At 47.2% G+C, this 20117-nt stretch overlaps 1 protein-coding gene and 1 long non-coding RNA gene across 5 annotated transcripts in view; one reads left to right on the forward strand and one right to left on the reverse strand.

The window, feature by feature from the left end:
* LOC137561607 (A-type potassium channel modulatory protein KCNIP1) overlaps positions 1-20117 on the reverse strand; it is a 1185649-nt gene that overhangs the window by 399024 nt on the left and 766508 nt on the right. For all 4 annotated transcript variants that reach the window (XM_068272924.1, XM_068272920.1, XM_068272921.1 and 1 more), the window contains one exon: positions 15256-15360. In XM_068272924.1, the coding sequence (XP_068129025.1) occupies positions 15256-15360 (105 nt within the window). The remainder of the gene's footprint in view (positions 1-15255; positions 15361-20117) is intronic.
* The window catches only part of LOC137561608 (uncharacterized), a 325563-nt gene that overhangs the window by 109857 nt on the left and 195589 nt on the right, over positions 1-20117 (forward strand). The window lies entirely within an intron of this gene.

Genomic DNA, 20117 nt, shown 5'->3' on the forward strand with positions numbered 1-20117 from the left:
AATTTCCAAACCGCTGAGCCCCCCTGGGCTGATGGCGCTACGGTGGCATCAACAGCTGAGGTTGAAGGGCATGTTGGCTGTCTGGCCATAGCTGGCGATACATGGCGCCGGACACTGCCCCCAGCTGTGTCTGAGGATGAGCTCCCTCTGCTTCTATCATGGAGTCGTCTCCTCTTAGTCCTCTCTGAATCCTCCTCTGAACTGTCCCCCTGGTCATCTCCTCTACCGGGAACATATGTGGTATCTGTATAATCGTCATCATAATCCTCATGGCCAGCTGCGCTTTTCTCAGAAACCTCCTCAACTGCACCAACTTCAGGTGGTCCATCATCCACATCCACACACGTTACGTCCATACTATCGCCACCTAACTCAGACGTAGGAGGTGGTGTACCTGCGCCTTCTTCTTGTTGTTGCAGTAGTGGCTGTGAATCGGTGATTTCACCACCACCACCACCAAATAACTCCTGCGAAGTGTCAAATGCAGCGGATGTGGTGCTTGTTGTAGCGCTGGTGGCTGCGGGAGATGAGGTGTTCTGTGTTAAATACTCAATCACCTCCTCACGATTTTGGGAAGTGATGGCACGTGCCTTCTTCTGACCACTGTATTTTGGGGCAGGTCCGCACGAAATCACAGCAACACCACCTCGCACAGACCTGCCGGTGCCTGGTGGCCTTCCTCTGGGTCTGCCTCTACCTCTTCCTCTACCTGGTTTGTCCATTTTGTCCATCTCGGGGGGATGCTAGGTATATGCAGTGAGCTAGGTTTACTCAACACAAAAGGTAGTTATGTGCACTGATGAGGTGGGTTAAGTAAACGCAACAGGTAGTAGGTATATGCAGTGAGCTGGGTTCACTCAACACAACAGGTAGTAGGTATATGCAGTGAGCTGGGTTCACTCAACACAACAGGTAGTAGGTATATGCAGTGAGCTGGGTTCACTCAACATAACAGGTAGTAGGTATATGCAGTGAGCTGGTTTCACTCAACACAAAGCTAGGTATATGCAGTGATGAGGTGGATTAAGTAAACACAACAGGTAGTAGGTATATGCAGTGAGCTGGGTTCACTCAACACAACAGGTAGTAGGTATATGCAGTGAGCTGGGTTCACTCAACACTACAGGTAGTTATGTGCAGTGATGAGGTGGGTTAAGTAAACACAACAGATAGTAGGTATATGCAGTGAGCTGGGTTCACTCAACACAACAGGTAGTAGGTATATGCAGTAAGCTGGGTTCACTCAACACAACAGGTAGTAGGTATATGCAGTGAGCTGGGTTCACTCAACACAACAGGTAGTTATGTGCAGTGATGAGGTGGGTTAAGTTAACACAACAGGTAGTAGTAGGATGCAGTGAGCTGGGTTCACTCAACACAACAGGTAGTAGGTATATGCAGTGAGCTGGGTTCACTCAACACAACAGGAAGTAGGTGTATGCAGTGAGCTGGGTTTACTCAACACAACAGGTAGTTATGTGCAGTGATGAGGTGGGTTAAGTAAACACAACAAGTAGTAGGTATATGCAGTGAGCTGGGTTCACTCAACACAACAGGTAGTAGGTATATGCAGTGAGCTGGGTTCACTCAACACTACAGGTAGTTATGTGCAGTGATGAGGCGGGTTAAGTAAACACAACAGGTAGTAGGTATATGCAGTGAGCTGGGTTCACTCAACACAACAGGTAGTAGGTATATGCAGTGAGCTGGGTTCACTCAACACTACAGGTAGTAGGTATATGCAGTGAGCTGGGTTCACTCAACACAACAGGTAGTAGGTATATGCAGTGAGCTGGTTTCACTCAACACAAAGCTAGGTATATGCAGTGATGAGGTGGATTAAGTAAACACAACAGGTAGTAGGTATATGCAGTGAGCTGGGTTTACTCAACACAACAGGTAGTAGGTATATGCAGTGAGCTGGGTTCACTCAACACTACAGGTAGTTATGTGCAGTGATGAGGTGGGTTAAGTAAACACAACAGATAGTAGGTATATGCAGTGAGCTGGGTTCACTCAACACAACAGGTAGTAGGTATATGCAGTAAGCTGGGTTCACTCAACACAACAGGTAGTAGGTATATGCAGTGAGCTGGGTTTACTCAACAGAACAGGTAGTTATGTGCAGTGATGAGGTGGGTTAAGTAAACACAACAGGTAGTAGGTATATGCAGTGAGCTGGGTTCACTCAACACAACAGGTAGTAGGTATATGCAGTGAGCTGGGTTCACTCAACACTACAGGTAGTTATGTGCAGTGATGAGGTGGGTTAAGTAAACACAACAGGTAGTAGGTATATGCAGTGCGCTGGGTTCACTCAACACAACAGGTAGTAGGTATATGCAGTGAGCTGGGTTCACTCAACACTACAGGTAGTAGGTATATGCAGTGAGCTGGGTTCACTCAACACAACAGGTAGTAGGTATATGCAGTGAGCTGGGTTCACTCAACACAACAGGTAGTAGGTATATGCAGTGAGCTGGGTTCACTCAACACAACAGGTAGTTATGTGCAGTGATGAGGTGGGTTAAGTAAACACAACAGGTAGTTGGTATATGCAGTGAGCTGGGTTCACTCAACACAACAGGTAGTAGGTGTATGCAGTGAGCTGGGTTTACTCAACACAACAGGTAGTTATGTGCAGTGATGAGGTGGGTTAAGTAAACACAACAGGTAGTAGGTATATGCAGTGAGCTGGGTTCACTCAACACAACAGGTAGTAGGTATATGCAGTGAGCTGGGTTCACTCAACACTACAGGTAGTTATGTGCAGTGATGAGGTGGGTTAAGTAAACACAACAGGTAGTAGGTATATGCAGTGAGCTGGGTTCACTCAACACAACAGGTAGTAGGTTTATGCAGTGAGCTGGGTTTACTCAACACAACAGGTAGTTATGTGTAGTGATGAGGTGGGTTAAGTAAAAACACAACAGGTAGTAGGTATATGCAGTGAGCTGGGTTCACTCAACACAACAGGTAGTAGGTATATGCAGTGAGCTGGGTTCACTCAACACAACAGGTAGTAGGTATATGCAGTGAGCTGGGTTCACTCAACACAACAGGTAGTTATGTGCAGTGATGAGGTGGGTTAAGTAAACACAACAGGTAGTAGTAGGTATATGCAGTGAGCTGGGTTCACTCAACATGGGGCGAATCGAACTTCCGGAAAAGTTCGCCTAGCGCAGGCGAACGCGAACCCCCAATGTTCGCCTGGAATCGTTCGCCGGCGAACCGTTCGCTACATCTCTAATCATCAACACCTTGGAAACTGATCTAGATAATAACACAATGATAACAGAATTTCCTAGACTAAGGTGTGAGCTCCGTGATCATCAACACCTTGGAAACTGGTCTAATATAACACAGATACTGACAGGGTCTGAGTGCTACCACGTAGTGATCGCAACGCCAGACACCAGAGGAATGACCAGCACCCAGTATATATACATCAGCTCTCACTTGCGCCTCCCCTAAGTGCTGGACCAATGAGAACTGAAGGAATTGTCAGCTGACCGGCCTGGTCAGCTGACACCCTTTTGGCTGTTATAAATGCTCTGCCTCTCCGCGCGCGCACGCGTCCTTCTGAACCAGTGTGGACTATCAGTTCCAGCCACACCAGACATGTGTTGTAATGCCTCTGCTGTTTTGAATGCGGAATCCGCCGCAGCGCTGTCCGAGCGTGCGGCGTTCTCTCCGCATTCAGCAGTACTGAGAGAGGTAGACCTATGCGTGCAATCCGCCGTGTCGGACGTGGAATCCGCCGCCTTGTTCTCTGGGCATGCGACGGTTTCTCCGCGTTCCGTCAGGCCAGTGAATGCAGGTCCCTGCGCGCAAGCTGCCGCGTTGAACGCGGAATCAGCCGCCTGACTCTGAGTACTTGCGGCGGCTTTTCCGCGTTTTCTCACAGTACACCCCCCCCCCCCCCTCGAGGAGTGGACTCCGGACAGCTCCCACCCGGTTTCTCAGGATATCGAGCGTGGAATTCCCTTCTTAATCTGTCCGCATGCATGCGACACTCAGGTACCCATGTTCTCTCCTCAATACCATACCCCTTCCAGTGCACCAGATACTGTACTGAGTTCTGCACTACCCGTGAGTCTAAAATCTTTTCTACTTCGTACTCAGGTTGGTCGTCTACCATCACAGGAGGAGGAGGAGTGACACCCACATGGACTGCTGGTTTAAGCAGGGACACATGAAAAGATCTTACACCACGCATGCTGGCAGGAAGATCAATAGCATAAGTAACATTGTTGATCTTCCTGGTTACCGAGAAGGGACCCACAAACCTGGGACCTAATTTGGGCGAGGGTTGTTTCAGGGTCAAATGACGTGTGGAGACCCAGACCAGATCTCCTGGTCAGAACTTCCACTCCACGGATCGTCTCTTGTCAGCTTGACCTTTCTGACTTTGAAAAGCCTTCTCCAAATTATTTTTCACGATTCCCCAAACGGCTTTAAATGATTTTTGCCAAGCCTCCAGAGCTGGAAACGGAGTGGAAGCTACTGGCAATGGGGAGAATTTGGGCAACTTTCCAGTTACCACCTGAAACTGAGAAAATCCAGAGGAAGAGCTTTTCAAATTATTGTGCGCAAATTCTGCATAAGGCAAGAATTTGACCCAATCATTTTGCGCATCCGCCACATAACACCTTAAAAACTGTTCCAAGGACTGATTAACCCTCTCCGTCTGACCATTAGTCTGTGGGTGGTAGCCCAACGAAAATGACAGTTCCATGCCCATTTGATGACAAAATGCCCTCCAAATTCTAGAAACAAATTGGACTCCCCGATCTGACACTATGTTTTCCGGAATGCCATGCAGTCGGAAAACGTGGATGATGAACATATCGGCCAACTCCTGGGCCGAGGGGAGTCCTTTCAAGGGCACAAAATGGGCCATTTTTTTAAACGGTCGACTACCACCCAAATGACCGACATGCCTTCAGACCTCGGAAGCTCCCCCACAAAGTCCATGGACAAATGGGTCCACGGTTCACTCGGGGTGGGCAAAGGCTGCAACTTTCCCACAGGTGCCAGACGGGAGGGTTTGCTCTTAGCACACACTGCACACTCTCTAACATACTCCTTGCAGTCTGTTGCCAGAGAAGGCCACCAAGCGCACCTAGCAACCAAGTCTTGTGTTCTGGAAGCCCCCGGATGCCCAGCATTCTTGTGCGAGTGAAACAATTGCAAAATCTGGAGGCGAAATGGCAGTGGTATAAACATAACCCCTTCAGGCTTACCCTCAGGGACATCCTGCTGGAATGGACTTAAAGTCTCTGTCCAGTCTTTCCAGGTTTCTGTGACTTCCAGCACTACTCTCTGTGGGACAATGGTCTCTGGGTCTGAGGGCTGTGCTATCTCGGCTCAAAACATCTGGACAAGGCATCCGCCTTAATGTTTTTACTCCCTGGAGTATACTTAATTACGAATCTAAATCTCGAGAAAAACAGTGACCACCGAGCCTGTCGGGGACTCAATCTCTTAGCCCCCTCAATGTATTCCAAATTTTTGTGATCAATGTAAACTGTAATCGTATGTTCTTCTCCTTCCAGCCAATGACGCCATTCCTCAAAGGCCAACTTAATGGCCAGGAGCTCCCTGTTGCCTATATCGTAGTTTTTCTCTGCCGGTGAAAACCTCTGAGAAAAATAGGCACACGGGTGTAACCTTCCCTGCAGCCCAGAGCGTTGAGACAGCACAGCCCCTACCCCGACTTCAGAGGCGTCAACCTCTACAATAAATGGATAGGAGGTGTCTACGTGTCTCAAAATGGGTGCAGAGCAAAACAGTTCTTTCAAAGTGGAGAAAGCAGCCAGGGCTTCAGGGGACCAGTGCTTGGTATCTGCCCCGTTCTTAGTGAGACTGGTGAGGGGTGCTACTACTGTGGAGTACCCCTTTATGAACCTTCTGTAGTAATTAGCAAATCCTAAAAATCTCTGGAGGGATTTGAGTCCTACTGGCTGAGGCCATTCCAGGACAGCAGAGACTTTGGCGGGATCCATAGAAAGGCCCGAAGTGGAAATTATATATCCCAGAAAAGCGACAGATGTCACCTCAAAAATGCATTTCTCCAATTTGGCATAAAGTCTGTTCTGTCTAAGTCTGTGCAGGACAAATTTGACATGAGACCTGTGCTCAGAGAGGTTGTCTGAAAAGATTAGTATATCATCCAGGTATATCAAAACAAATCTACCCAACACCTCCCTGAAAACTTCATTGATGAGTTCCTGAAAGACGGCCGGGGCGTTACACAACCTGAAGGGCATCACCAAGTACTCGTAATGCCCGTCGGGTGTGTTAAAGGCCGTCTTCCATTCATCGCCCTCTCTGATCCGCACCAGGTTGTATGCACCCCTCAAATCTAATTTTGAAAAAAATCTTAGCATTGGTGACTTGGGTGAATAAATCGTCTAGCAAAGGTAACGGATAACGATTTTTAACTGTGATCTTATTCAGTCCCCGGTAATCAATGCATGGCCGAAGGCCTCCGTCTTTCTTTTTTACAAAAAAGAAACCTGCTCCGGCAGGCGACCGGGAAGGGCGAATGAACCCCTTAGCTAAGTTTTCACGGATGTATTCTTGCATGGCCACCTTTTCTGGCCCCGACAAATTGTAGAGATGACCTCTAGGGGGCATACAACCTGATCGAAGATCAATGGGGCAATCGAAAGGGCGATGTGGAGGCAATTTATCGGCAGCTTTGGGACAAAACACATCAGAAAACTCAGCATATTGTTCCGGAACTCCCTCCACATGAATCCTGGTCTGGCCTAAGGTCACCTTCACTAAACAATGATGAAAACAATGGGCTGACCAGCTCGTTAGCTGACCAGTAGCCCAATTTATCTGAGGGGAGTGAAGGTTTAACCACGGCATGTCAAGGATGACTGTGGAGGTTATCATGCGCAACACAAAAAACTGCAATTTCTCCCTATGCAGCACCCCTATAGTGACTTCCACCTCTGGTGTCTAGGACAGAGGATGATTGCGCTGCAGGGGTAAATCATCCACTGCCGTAACCTGGAGGGGTGGTTTTAGCGGGGTGAGCGGAATACCCAATCTCTTTGCAAATTCGTAATCCATAAAATTAGCCTCTGAGCCTGAATCAATGAAGGCCTCAGAGACTTCAGATTTATCACCCCATGTAATCATACAAGGAAGAAGTAACCGCTTATCCTCTAGGGGTAAAAATTGCACGCCTAGGGTACTACCCCCAATCTGCATTGGCTCAGGAGGAGGCGAGACAGGAGGAGGTGGAGTCACAGGGGACGCCGCGTGGGATACCGTTCTCACATGGCTACTACCCCGGGTCTGCCTCTGATAGCGCAGCCGACGATCTATCCTGATGGCCGATCTAAAAGGGCAAAGGTCTCCCACCTGGCTGATACTGACCACTTCCTAAATTCAGCAGCATAATCTTTCACCGGGCTTTTGCCTTGACGTAACTGTTTGAGCTTCCGCTCAGAAGTCGAGGCAATGTCTGGATCATCGTAAATTATAGACATGGCTTTAAAAAAATCCTCTACCGAGGTTAGGGACAAGTCTCCATCAGGCAGAGTGTACGCCCAGGTCTGAGAATCACCTGATAACAAAGTTTTAATAAATGTAACCCTTTGGGCCATAGTTCCTGAAGAATTAGGTCTCAACTCAAAGTATGATAACACTCTACTCCTAAAATTTCGGAAGTCAGATCTGTGACCAGAAAATTTTTCAGGTACAGGCATACGTATGTCTGTGCTAAGAGGAGATCGCACTGATTGAAGTACCTGAATAGTCCCAAGTATCTGACATGTCTGGGTCTGTTGGTTCAAAACTGCCGCGGAAAGTTGGTTTACCGCGGTGGTCAGGACTTCAACATGGCTATACAGTGCGTCCATTTAGGTTGGGTCTGGCGTTCTGTAACGATCGGTGTAACAGAGAGGATCTGATTACTGGTGATCTGCAGTATCACCGAAAATGCAGATATATACCCGATTATAGATGATCTGCAGTATCACCGATAATCAAATATATCTCTAACCTCTGGACACCTGAGTAATATGAGTATTTGGTGCAACAGTAATACTTTGAGGAGAGCACCCTTACAGTGGGTGCGAGGCAGTAGGAGGTACTGCCCTGAGAACAGATTCCTTCCAAAGGCCTGAGGCTCCCCAAGGGGCGGAGCCAGGCTGAGAGCAGGAAGGATAAGAGAGTGAGTGACACCAAGGAGAAGTGTCACTGACAGGTCTGTGAACTATTTCCCAACAGGAGAAAAAAGTTCTTGAGGTCGGACAGGCCATGTCGGCAACAGACTGACAGATCAGGTACAGAGACAGGAGACAGATGCGGAATCCTAAGACTAGCCGAGTTTGGCAACAGAGTATCAGAATAACAAAGGTACAAAATCAGAGATCAGAAGAATGGTCAGGAAAGCAGAAGGTCATAACAAATAATCAACAATTCCTAGACTAAGGTGTGAGTTCCGTGATCATCAACACCTTGGAAACTGATCTAGATAATAACACAATGATAACAGAATTTCCTAGACTAAGGTGTGAGCTCCGTGATCATCAACACCTTGGAAACTGGTCTAATATAACACAGATACTGACAGGGTCTAAATGCTACCACGTAGTGATCGCAACACCAGACACCAGAGGAATGACCAGCACCCAGTATATATACATCAGCTCTCACTTGCGCCTCCCCTAAGTGCTGGACCAATGAGAACTGAAGGAATTGTCAGCTGACCGGCCTGGTCAGCTGACACCCTTTTGGCTGTCATAAATGCTCTGCCTCTCCATGCGCGCACGCGTCCTTCTGAACCAGTGTGGACTATCAGTTCCAGCCACACCAGACATGTGTTGTAATGCCTCTGCTGTTTTGAATGCGGAATCCGCCGCAGCACTGTCCGAGCGTGCGGCGTTCTCTCCACATTCAGCAGTACTGAGAGGGGTAGACCTATGCGTGCAACCCGCCGTGTCAGACGCGGAATCCGCAGCCCTTTTCTCTGGGCATGCGGCGGTTTCTCTGCGTTCCGTCAGGCCAGTGAATGCAGGTCCCTGCGCGCAAGCTGTTGTGTTGAACGCAGAATCAGCCGCCTGACTCTGAGTACTTGCGGAGGCTTTTCTGCGTTTTCTCACACTGACTAGCTAAATATACAAGTATCAAATACAGTAATTAAGCTAAGAGCACTAAAATCAGTAAACCTGCCTCTGCCTGCAGCCCTGCACTAAGCTGCACAGCTCAACACTCAGTACACTGTCTGTCATGACTACACTGACTAGAACTTAAGTAAATCACAGGCTGCCTAGCTAAATACAAGTATCAAATACATTAAGAGAGCAATGACATGAGTGAAAATGCTTGCTTTTTTAACTAAAAAATGCTCTTGCTTTGAAACAAATGGCCTGGAGATGCTCTCAGTGCCACAGTCTAGCAAGGAAGGCACTCTCAACACGGGCGCCGCTTTATATACTGTAGGGGAGGGCAGAGCCTCCCCACCTATGATTGGTTGGCTTGCCCTATGATGAGGGCCTCTGATTGGCCCAGTGACATAATTTCGCCCAGTCACGGATTCGATGCCCTGATCACGGCTGTTATCACGACAAAATCCGCTTACCATTGGCCAAATCCGTGAACGAAACCTGTGATCGCTGAACGATCACGGATTCGGATCACGTGGTCGAATAGTGAAAAATTCAAATGATCAAACAATATCAGCGCAACCAAGAATCGCCAAATCAGATGAAAAAATATATGTATATATAGCAGCCAAAGTCCAACACTTCAGTATAGCGTCTTGATCAATGATAGAATATAACTTCGGCGCTGAATCATATATATCCACCACCAGAGAACACCATAAAAACAGATGCGCTTACCAGATTGTTACAGACCTTAATTACAGGGTCTGTAACAAAACGTTATGAGGTCAGCGGCAGGTGTCTTCACAGCTGGCCTCCTCTTCACACAAGCAAATCGATTCAAATCCTTATATGCAGTGTTTCCACCGTATTACACATGGAAAGGAACAATACACTCATCTAAGCGTATATATTTGGCGTTTTTAATAGATCCAATAAAAACAGCATATAAAAACTTTAAAAAGGTCACTCACATCTGGGCCCTTATCACAGGGACCCACGGTGTACAACAGCACGTAATAATCATAAGACGCCGTCCAGCCACACGTCCACCTCACCCGACCAGTTTCACTATCATAGTTTCATCAGGGGCTAAAAGACAAAGTGGCTGAATATATCTTTATATAGTTTCTCTACCTTAGATAGGCGGAGTTGTCCGGGGAGGGCCACGCCGGGATTCAGAGCGGAGCTTTCCGGAAAAATGGTGGTGTGTTCCATGCCGCATCACTTCCGCTTCCGCTCATACAAGCATTCTATGCATTCAAAACTTCCGGATACTGTTACGTATCCTTATGCGACTGACGCGTACGTCACGTGCGCTTGCGGACATACTCCCGGGGACCAATCTAAATTTCCCTATGTAAAAGACTCATGCAGCGCGCATGAGTCCTTACCTAAGTTTGAATTCAAAAATCTATATACCCAAAAATAATTTATTATATATATATATATATATATATATATATATATATATATATATATATATATATATATATATATAGTATCCTATTGGGGGACAAGAATACAAATTAAAATTAAAACGTGGAAATACCCGTAGTCAGACATGGGGATGAACGGCGTCCTATTTACAAACAGCAATTCATTTCTTATCCAACACTACCATCTGCTGGTGATAAAAATTAATTCCATACTAAAATTCAGACCCATTTTAATAAATGATCCTACACCACCCTCATATGATTTTCATACATTAGAACCTCTCCAATTATTTAAATATTTTTGAATCCCACAAAAAATTAGACCTGAGGGATCTTTATTGTGTTTTAACCTGAAATGGTTAGAAACTGAATGTCCCTCAAAACCATTCTTTATATTGTTCACATGTTCTCCCAAACGTTCCTTTAATTTCCTCTTAGTCCTGCCCACATGCTTAAGGCCGCATGGACATATTAATAAGTATACTATGAATTTCGAATCACATGTTATAAATTCTTTTATTTCATAGAAGTCTGAAAAAATATTCTGTTTTTTAGGGGTCTGAATACAGGTCGTACATGTCACACATTTCCTACATTTAAAAAAACCTTTTCCCCCAAAAAAAGTAACCCTCTAAAATGGGGTTGATCAATAGCACTTCCCGTTATCAAACTTTTTACCGTTGGTGCCTTTCTATATATAATTTCTGGTCGCTTAGGTAATAATGGGCCTAAAACAGGATCTTCTCCCAATATGGGCCAATGTTTGGTTAAAATTCTCTCCAACTATATAACACTATATAGAAAGTGCAGTAATCAAAGTGATTTCTTAGAAGAAGCAAAAGTTTTAAAGGATCGCTTTATTAAAAAGGGGTATAAGAAATCTGATTTAGAAAAGGTTGAGAGAGAAATTTTGGCCCTCGATAGAACTCTAATGTTGGAGGAGGAAAGACAAAGAGCCAAAAAGGAGTTATTTTGCCCTTTTGTGACGGAATATAACGTAGAATATAAGAAGTTGGAGAGAATTTTAACCAAACATTGGCCCATATTGGGAGAAGATCCTGTTTTAGGCCCATTATTACCTAAGCGAACAGAAATTATATATAGAAAGGCACCAACGGTAAAAAGTTTGATAACGGGAAGTGCTATTGATCAACCCCATTTTAGAGGGTTACTTTTTTTGGGGGAAAAGGTTTTTTTAAATGTAGGAAATGTGTGACATGTACGACCTGTATTCAGACCCCTAAAAAACAGAATATTTTTTCAGACTTCTATGAAATAAAAGAATTTATAACGTGATTCGAAATTCGTAGTATACTTATTAATATGTCCATGCGGCCTTAACCACTTGCCGACCGCACGCTTATACCGTGCGTCGGCAAAGTGGCAGCTGCAGGACCAGCGACGCAGTACTGCGTCGCCAGCTGCAGGCTGATTAATCAGGAAGCAGCCGCTCGCGCGAGCGGCTGCTTCCTGTCAAATCACGGTGGGGGGCTCCGTGAATAGCCTGCGGGCCACCGATGGCGGCTCGCAGGCTAAATGTAAACACAAGCGGAAATAATCCGCTTTGTTTACATTGTACGGCGCTGCTGCGCAGCAGCGCCGTAAGGCAGATCGGCGATCCCCGGCCAATCAGCGGCCGGGGATCGCCGCCATGTGACAGGGGACGTCCTGTCACAGGCTGCACAGGACGGATAGCGTCCTGTGCAGCCCCGATCACCGGGGGGACAGGTAGGAGAGGGAGGGGGGTGAATGTCGCTGCGGAGGGGGGCTTTGAGGTGCCCCCCCCCCGCCAGCCACACGCAGGCAGGAGAGATCGGACCCCCCCAGCACATCATCCCCCTAGTGGGGAAAAAAGGGGGGTGATCTGATCTCTCTGCCTGCACCCTGATCTGTGCTGGGGGCTGTAGAGCCCACCCAGCACAGATCACATACTTCAATGCTGGTCCTTAAGGGGGGGTAAAGGGTGGGTCCTCAAGTGGTTAAGTATGTGGGCAGGACTAAGAGGAAATTAAAGGAACGTTTGGGAGAACATGTGAACAATATAAAGAATGGTTTTGAGGGACATTCAGTTTCTGACCATTTCAGGTTAAAACACAATAAAGATCCCTCAGTTCTAATTTTTCGTGGGATTCAAAAATATTTAAATAATTGGAGAGGTTCTAATAAAATAAGAGAGGTGTCCAAACTTGAAACAAAATGCATATATGAATTAAACTGTATGGTTCCACATGGATTAAATGTTGAATTAGATCTGAATTGCTTCATTTCCAATGTATGAAAATCATATGAGGAGTATGGTAATATGAACTTCATCCACTAGATGGTGGTGTAGGATCATTCATTAAAATGGGTCTGAATTTTAGTATGGAATTAATTTTTATGACAAGCAGATGGTAGTGTTGGATAAGAAATGAATTGATGTTTGTAAATGGGACGCCGTTCATCCCCATGTCTGTCTACGGGTAATTCCACGTTTTAATTTTTATTTTTATTCTTGTCCCCCAATAGGATACTAGGGGCCTGATTCACAAAGCGGTGCTAACAGTTAGCACGCTGGTGAAAAGCCCTGCATGATAAGTTTAGGTGTGATAAGTTTTTAGGCGTGATAAGTTTAAAGCATCAACTGGGTTAGCACCGCAGTGCACAGCTGATCAAAAGTTTTGCACTAGTAAAGTCTGGTGCACTTTGCATAGAGTTTAATGGCGCTGCTTTGCGTGCTTGACTTTGCGTGCGATCTAAACTTATCTAAACTTAGCATGCCTAAACTTATCACACCTAAACTTATCATGCCTAAACTTATCATGCCTAAACTGAGTTTAGGCATGATAAAATGGTTATCACGCCTAAAGTCTTTAACTGGGTTATCACCGCTTTGTGAATCGAGCCCTATATATATATATTTATATATCTAATAAATTATTTTTGGGGATATAGATTTTTGAATTCAAACTTAGGTAAGGACTCATGCGCGCTGCATGAGTCTTTTACATAGGGAAATTTAGATTGGTCCCCGGGACTATGTCCGCAAGTGCACGTGACGTACGCGTCAGTCGCATAAGGATACGTAACAGTATCCGGAAGTTTTGCATGCATAGAATCCTTGTATGGGCGGAAGCGGAAGGGATGCGGCATGGAGCGCACCACCATTTTTCCGGAAAACTCCGCTCTGAATCCCGGCGTGGCCCTCCCCGGACAACTTCGCCTATCTAAGGTAGAGAAACTATATAAAGATATATTCAGCCACTTTGTCTTTTAGCCCCTGATGAAACTTTTGATAGTGAAACCAGTCAGGTGAGGCGGACGTGTGGCTGGACGCCGTCTTATGATTATTACGTGCTGTTGTACACCGTGGGTCCCTGTGATAAGGGCCCAGATGTGAGTGACCTTTTTAAAGTTTTTATATGCTGTTTTTATTGGATCTATTAAAAACGCCAAATATATACGCTTAGATGAGTGTATTGTTTCTTTCCATGTGTAATACGGTGGAAACACTGCATATAAGGATTTGAATCGATTTGCTTGTGTGAAGAGGAGGCCAGCTGTGAAGACACCTGCCGCTGACCTCATAACGTTTTGTTGCAGACCCTGTAATTAAGGTCTGTAACAATCTAGTAAGCGCATCTGTTTTTATGGTGTTCTCTGGTGGTGGATATATATGATTCAGTGCCGAAGTTATATTCTATCATTGAATAGTGAAAAATTGCCCATGAATCACGGCTATGCCGTGATCACAGATTGTATCCAAGCACCACTGTCACTGATGACAAAAATCATAAGTAATGAAAAAATTATTGGACCATGGACCATGTGGCATGGCACAGCTCAGGGTGTGTAGCCCCACTCAGTCCATGATGCAAAAACTATCAATTTTCCTAAAATGTGTATACAAATTCGGAACTCAGTACTAAATAAATTGTACTACATCAAAATTTCATTTTACTGGGGTTAAACTCCATTTTTTCTTAGATTTTTTCTAAGATAGATTTTCTCAAAAACTACAAGGTCTATTTGGAAAAAAAAATTACTTTAACCTCCCTGGCGGTAAGCCCGAGCTGAGCTCGGGCTAAGCCGCAGCGGAGGATTCCTCAGGCCCTGGTGGGACGATTTGTACAGTTTTTTTGTTACACACATCTAGCACTTTGATAGCTGCGTGTACTACACAATCGCTGCCACTCTGCGCCAATTTGCTGCTACCCGCCGCGCCAGACCCCTTGCGCAGCCTGGCCAATCACTGCCAGGCCGCGCTAAGGGGTGGATCAGGACTCCCTCCGACACCATGACATGGATGACGTTGATGACATCATACCGATCATCGCCATGGCGACGGGGGAAGCCAAACAGGAAATCCCGTTCTGAACGGGATTTCCTGTTTGCTCTGATCGCCGGAGGCGATTGGAAGGGGAGAGGGGATGCCGCTGCACAGCGGCTATCATGTAGCTAACGCTAGGCTAGCTACAGGATTTAAAAAAAAATAAAAAAATTAAAGTGCTGCGCTGACCCCTGTCAGTTTTAATAGATCACCAGGGAGGTTAATTTTTCACATTTAAAGGGAATTGTGAATCCATATATTTATATGGCAATTTTTCATTTATTTATTAAAAATAAAAATCCCTTTAACTTCATGGTACAGAGGTTCATGTTTATGACCCCTTGAGTGTTTTAATGACAAAAGAAACTAAACAAACCTGAAAAAATATTTCCACATGTTGCTTCGGTGCATCATCTTTAAGAACAGGATATGTATATTTTCCCATCATGTCATATATGGCTTTAACTATATCCATCATTTCCTAAACAAACAAAAAAAAAGAACATTAATATTTACTTATTTGCATAACAATAACAAAAGAAAAAAATGTATAATTAAACTGTCTTTGTACAAGTCATGGTGTAGTAATTTTTTATCATTGATGCTCGAATGTACCAAAATTCGATTCGAGTACATTCGAATTCAGCTCCAGGTCAAATTCAGGTTCGGCCGTGATCGATAATTGAATTCGGGTATTACCCAGAATTCGTGATCACGAATAGAGTTGGGCCGAACCTCCGATTTTAGGTTCGCGAACCGGGTTCGCGAACTTTCGCGGAAGGTTCGGTTCGCGTTAAAGTTCGCGAACCGCAATAGACTTCAATGGGGATGCGAACTTTGAAAAAAAAAAAATTTATGCTGGCCACAAAAGTGATGGAAAAGATGTTTCAAGGGGTCTAACACCTGGAGGGGGGCATGGCGGAGTGGGATACACGCCAAAAGTCCAGGGAAAAATCTGGATTTGACGCAAAGCAGCGTTTTAAGGGCAGAAATCACATTGAATGCTAAATGACAGGCCTAAAGTGCTTTAAAACATCTTGCATGTGTATACATCAATCAGGTAGTGTAATTAAGGTACTGCTTTACACTGACACACCAAACTCACCGTGTAACGCACCGCAAACAGCTGTTTGTGTAGTGACGGCCGTGCTGGACTGGTGCGCACCATGGCGAGAGTGCAGGTTTTGGTGGCTTTACAGCCCATATGGTCGCCTGGCTGATGTAGCTGAATGACAGAACAGTGACTGTCCAGCTGATCAAATTTGGTCTGACCACAATGAAGCAACGACCTTATTATCTTTTGTGTGCCCCCCGAGACACTCATCTAGGCGCCGGTCATTGCTTCATTGTGATACGCAAGCCCCTTCACCACGGCAAGGTAATGATCACGAAGGGGAATGGGCGCATGTACATGCCTTTTATTTTGTTGTTGCAGCTGCCCGCAGTGCAGCCAGAAAAATTAGGCAGTCATGTACACGCACCAGAAAAATTATTACAGCGGCCGCTGCTAGCAGCGGCCTAAAAAATTCAGCAATCCGCCTGGAGTCCCGGACCCTGTTGGTGGTGGCGGAGAAGGTAGTCAAGCGGCCTGCAGGCAGACATGCTGTGTGGAGGGACTGGGAGCGACTTAGTCTTCTTGGGGCAGGCCAGGCAGCCAGTTACACGGCGTGCAGGCAGAGATGCTGTGTGTGCGGGGACTGACTGACTGACTGTACGGGATCCATGCCTCATTCATTTTGATAAAGGTGAGGTACTTAACACTTTTGTGACTTAGGCGACTTCTCTTCTCAGTGACAATGCCTCCAGCTGCGCTGAAGGTCCTTTCTGACAGGACGCTTGCGGCAGGGCAGGAGAGAAGTTGGATGGCAAATTGGGACAGCTCTGGCCACAGGTCAAGCCTGTGCACCCAGTAGTTCAAGGGTTCCTCATCGCTGTTCACAGCAGTGTCTACATCCACACTTAAGGCCAGGTAGTCGGCTACCTGCCGTTCCAGGCGTTGGTGGAGGGTGGATCCGGAAGGGCTACGGCGAGGCGTTGGACTAAATAACGTCCGCATGTCTGACATCACCATGAGATCGCTGGAGCGTCCTGTCTTTGACTGCGTGGACACGGGAGGAGGATTAGTGGCAGTGGTACCTTGCTGGCGTTGTGCTGTCACATCACCCTTAAAGGCATTGTAAAGCATAGTTGACAGCTGGTTCTGCATGTGCTGCATCCTTTCCACCTTCAGGTGAGTTGGTAACAGGTCCGCCACTTTGTGCCTGTACCGAGGGTCTAGTAGTGTTGCCACCCAGTACAGCTCATTCCCCTTGAGGTTTTTTATACGGGGGTCCCTCAACAGGCAGGACAGCATAAAAGACGACATCTGCACAAAGTCGGATCCAGTACCCTCCATCTGCTCTTGCTCTTCCTCAGTGACGTCACGTAAGTCAACCTCCTCCCCCCAGCCGCGAACAATACCACAGGAAGGTTGAGCAGCACAAGCCCCCGGCGACGCCTGCTGCGGGTGTTCTCCTGCCGCCGTCCCCTCCTCCCCCAAAGAAACACCTTGCTCATCATCCTCTGAGTCTGACTCATCTTCTGCACACAACTTCTCTTCTTCCTCCTCCTCCTCCCTCTGTGCTGCCGCAGGTGTTGAGGAAACAGCTGGGTCTGATGAAAATTGGTCCAATGCCTGTTCCTGCTGTAACGGTTCCTGGTCACACTCATTCGCAACTTCATCCGCCACTCTACGCACAGCACGCTCCAAGAAGTAAGCGTAGGGAATTAAGTCGCTGATGGTGCCCTCACTGCGGCTCACCAGGTTGGTCACCTCCTCAAACGGCCGCATGAGCCTGCATGCATTTTTCATCAGTGTCCAGTTGTTGGGCCAGAACATCCCCATCTTCCCAGACTGTTTCATTCTACTGTAGTTGTAGAGGTAGTGGGTGACGGCTTTCTTCTGTTCTAGCAGGCGGGAGAACATGAGCAGGGTCGAATTCCAGTGAGTTGGGCTATCGCAAATGAGGCGTCTCACCGGCATGTTGTTTTTCCGCTGAATTTCCGCAAAGCGTGCCATGGCTGTGTAAGACCGCCTCAAATGCCCCCAGACCTTCCTGGCCTACTTCAGGACATCCGCTAAGCCAGGGTACTTTGCCACAAATCTTTGAACAACTAGATTCATGACATGTGCCATGCAGGGTATGTGTGTCAGCTTCCCCATATGCAAAGCGGCAAGCAGATTGCTGCCGTTGTCGCACACCACGTTGCCTATCTCCAGGTGGTGCGGGGTCAGCCACTCATCCACCTGTTTCTTAAGAGCAGCCAGGAGAGCTGCTCCAGTGTGACTCTCCGCTTTGAGACAAGACATGTCTAAGATGGCGTGACACCGTCGTACCTGGCATGCAGTATAGGCCCTGCGGAGCTGGGGCTGTGTAGCTGGAGAGGAGAACTGCCACTCAGCCAAGGAGGAGGAGGACAGTGAAGAGCATGTAGCAGGAGGAGAGGAGGTGGCAGGAGGCCTGCCTGCAAGCCGTGGAGGTGTCACAATTTGGTCCGCTGCGCCCTGCTTGCCATCGTTCACCACCAGGTTGACCCAATGGGCTGTGTACGTAATGTAGCGGCCCTGCCCGTGCTTGGTAGACCAGGCATCCGTGGTCAGGTGTACCCTTGACCCAACGCTCTTCGCAAGAGATGACACCACGTGCCTCTCAACTTCACGGTGCAGTTGGGGTATGGCCTTTCTCGAAAAATAAGTGCGGCCTGGCATCTTCCACCGCGGTGTTCCGATGGCCACAAATTTACGGAAGGCCTCAGAGTCCACCAGCCGGTATGGTAACAGCTGGCGAGCTAACAGTTCCGCCACGCCAGCTGTCAGACGCCGGGCAAGGGGGTGACTGGCCGAAATTGGCTTCCTCCGCTCAAACATTTCCTTCACGGACACCTGAATGCTGATGTGGGCAGAGGAGCAGGAACCGCTCAAGGGCAGAGGCGGAGTGGAGGAGGGTGCCTGTGAAGGTGGAAGGGAGAAAGCGGCAGAAGCAGATGATGCACCTGAAGGAGGAAGAGGAGAAAGAGGGTGACTTTTCTTTTGTGTGCTGCTGCTGCTTTTGCTCAGGTGGCCATCCCATTGCTGTTTGTGCCTTTTCTCCAGGTGCCTTCGTAAGGCACTTGTCCCTACGTGAGTGTTGGCCTTTCCACGGCTCAATTTTTGTTGGCAGAGCGAACAGATGACTTTGCTCCGATCTGAGGCACACACATTAAAAAATTTCCACACCGCTGAGCCACCCTGGGATGTGGGCACTATGGGGACCTCAGCAGCTGATGCTGAAGGGCAAGTTGGCTGGCTGTACATAGGTGGCGATACATGGTGCCGGACACTGCCACCAGCTGTTTCTGACGAAGAGCTGCCCCAGCTTCTTTCAGCAACTTCTCTCCTCCTACTACTCTCTGACTCCCCCTCTGAACAGTCCCCCTCTTCATCTCCTCTATTGGGAACATACAGAGGATCCCTATCATCGTCATCATTGTAATCATCCTGCCCAGCTTCGCTTGCCTCAGACAAATCCAAACATGCATCATCAGTAGGTCCTTCATCCTCCTTACACGTTACATCCATAGTGTTGCCGCGTAACTCAGACATATGAGCTGGTGAAAATTCATCTGGCTGTAACAACAATGGCTGTGCATCAGTGATTTCAACACTAAATAATTCTTGCGAAGTGTCAAATGCAGCGGAAGTGGTGCTAGTAGTAGCGCTGGTGGCTGAGCAAGATGAGGTGTTCTGTGTCGCTAAATACTCAACCACGTCCTGACAATCTTGGGAGGTGATGGGACGTGCCTTCTTCCGAGCACTGTACTGTGGGCCAGGTCCACACGAAATTACATTTACACGACCTCGCACAGACCTGCCGGGTGGCCTTCCTCTGGCTCTGGCAGTACCTCTTCCTCTACCTGTTTTGTCCATATCGGGTATGCACGGAGTGGTATATCACACTGCGTGCACTCACGTAGGTAGGTGGGTTCACTTAACTGCACAGGTATGCGCACTGATGCGGTGGGTTCACTGAACAGAACAGGTATACAGTGGTGGGTTCACAGAACAGGTATGCAGTGGCAGGTTCACTGAACAGAACAGGTATGCAGTGGCGGGTTCACTGAACAGTACAGGTATACAGTGGCGGGTTCACAGAACAGGTATGCAATGGCAGGTTCACTGAACAGAACAGGTATGCAGTGGCGGGTTCACTGAACACAACA

This window comes from Hyperolius riggenbachi, chromosome 3, assembly GCF_040937935.1.
Source record: "Hyperolius riggenbachi isolate aHypRig1 chromosome 3, aHypRig1.pri, whole genome shotgun sequence".
NCBI lineage: Eukaryota > Metazoa > Chordata > Amphibia > Anura > Hyperoliidae > Hyperolius > Hyperolius riggenbachi.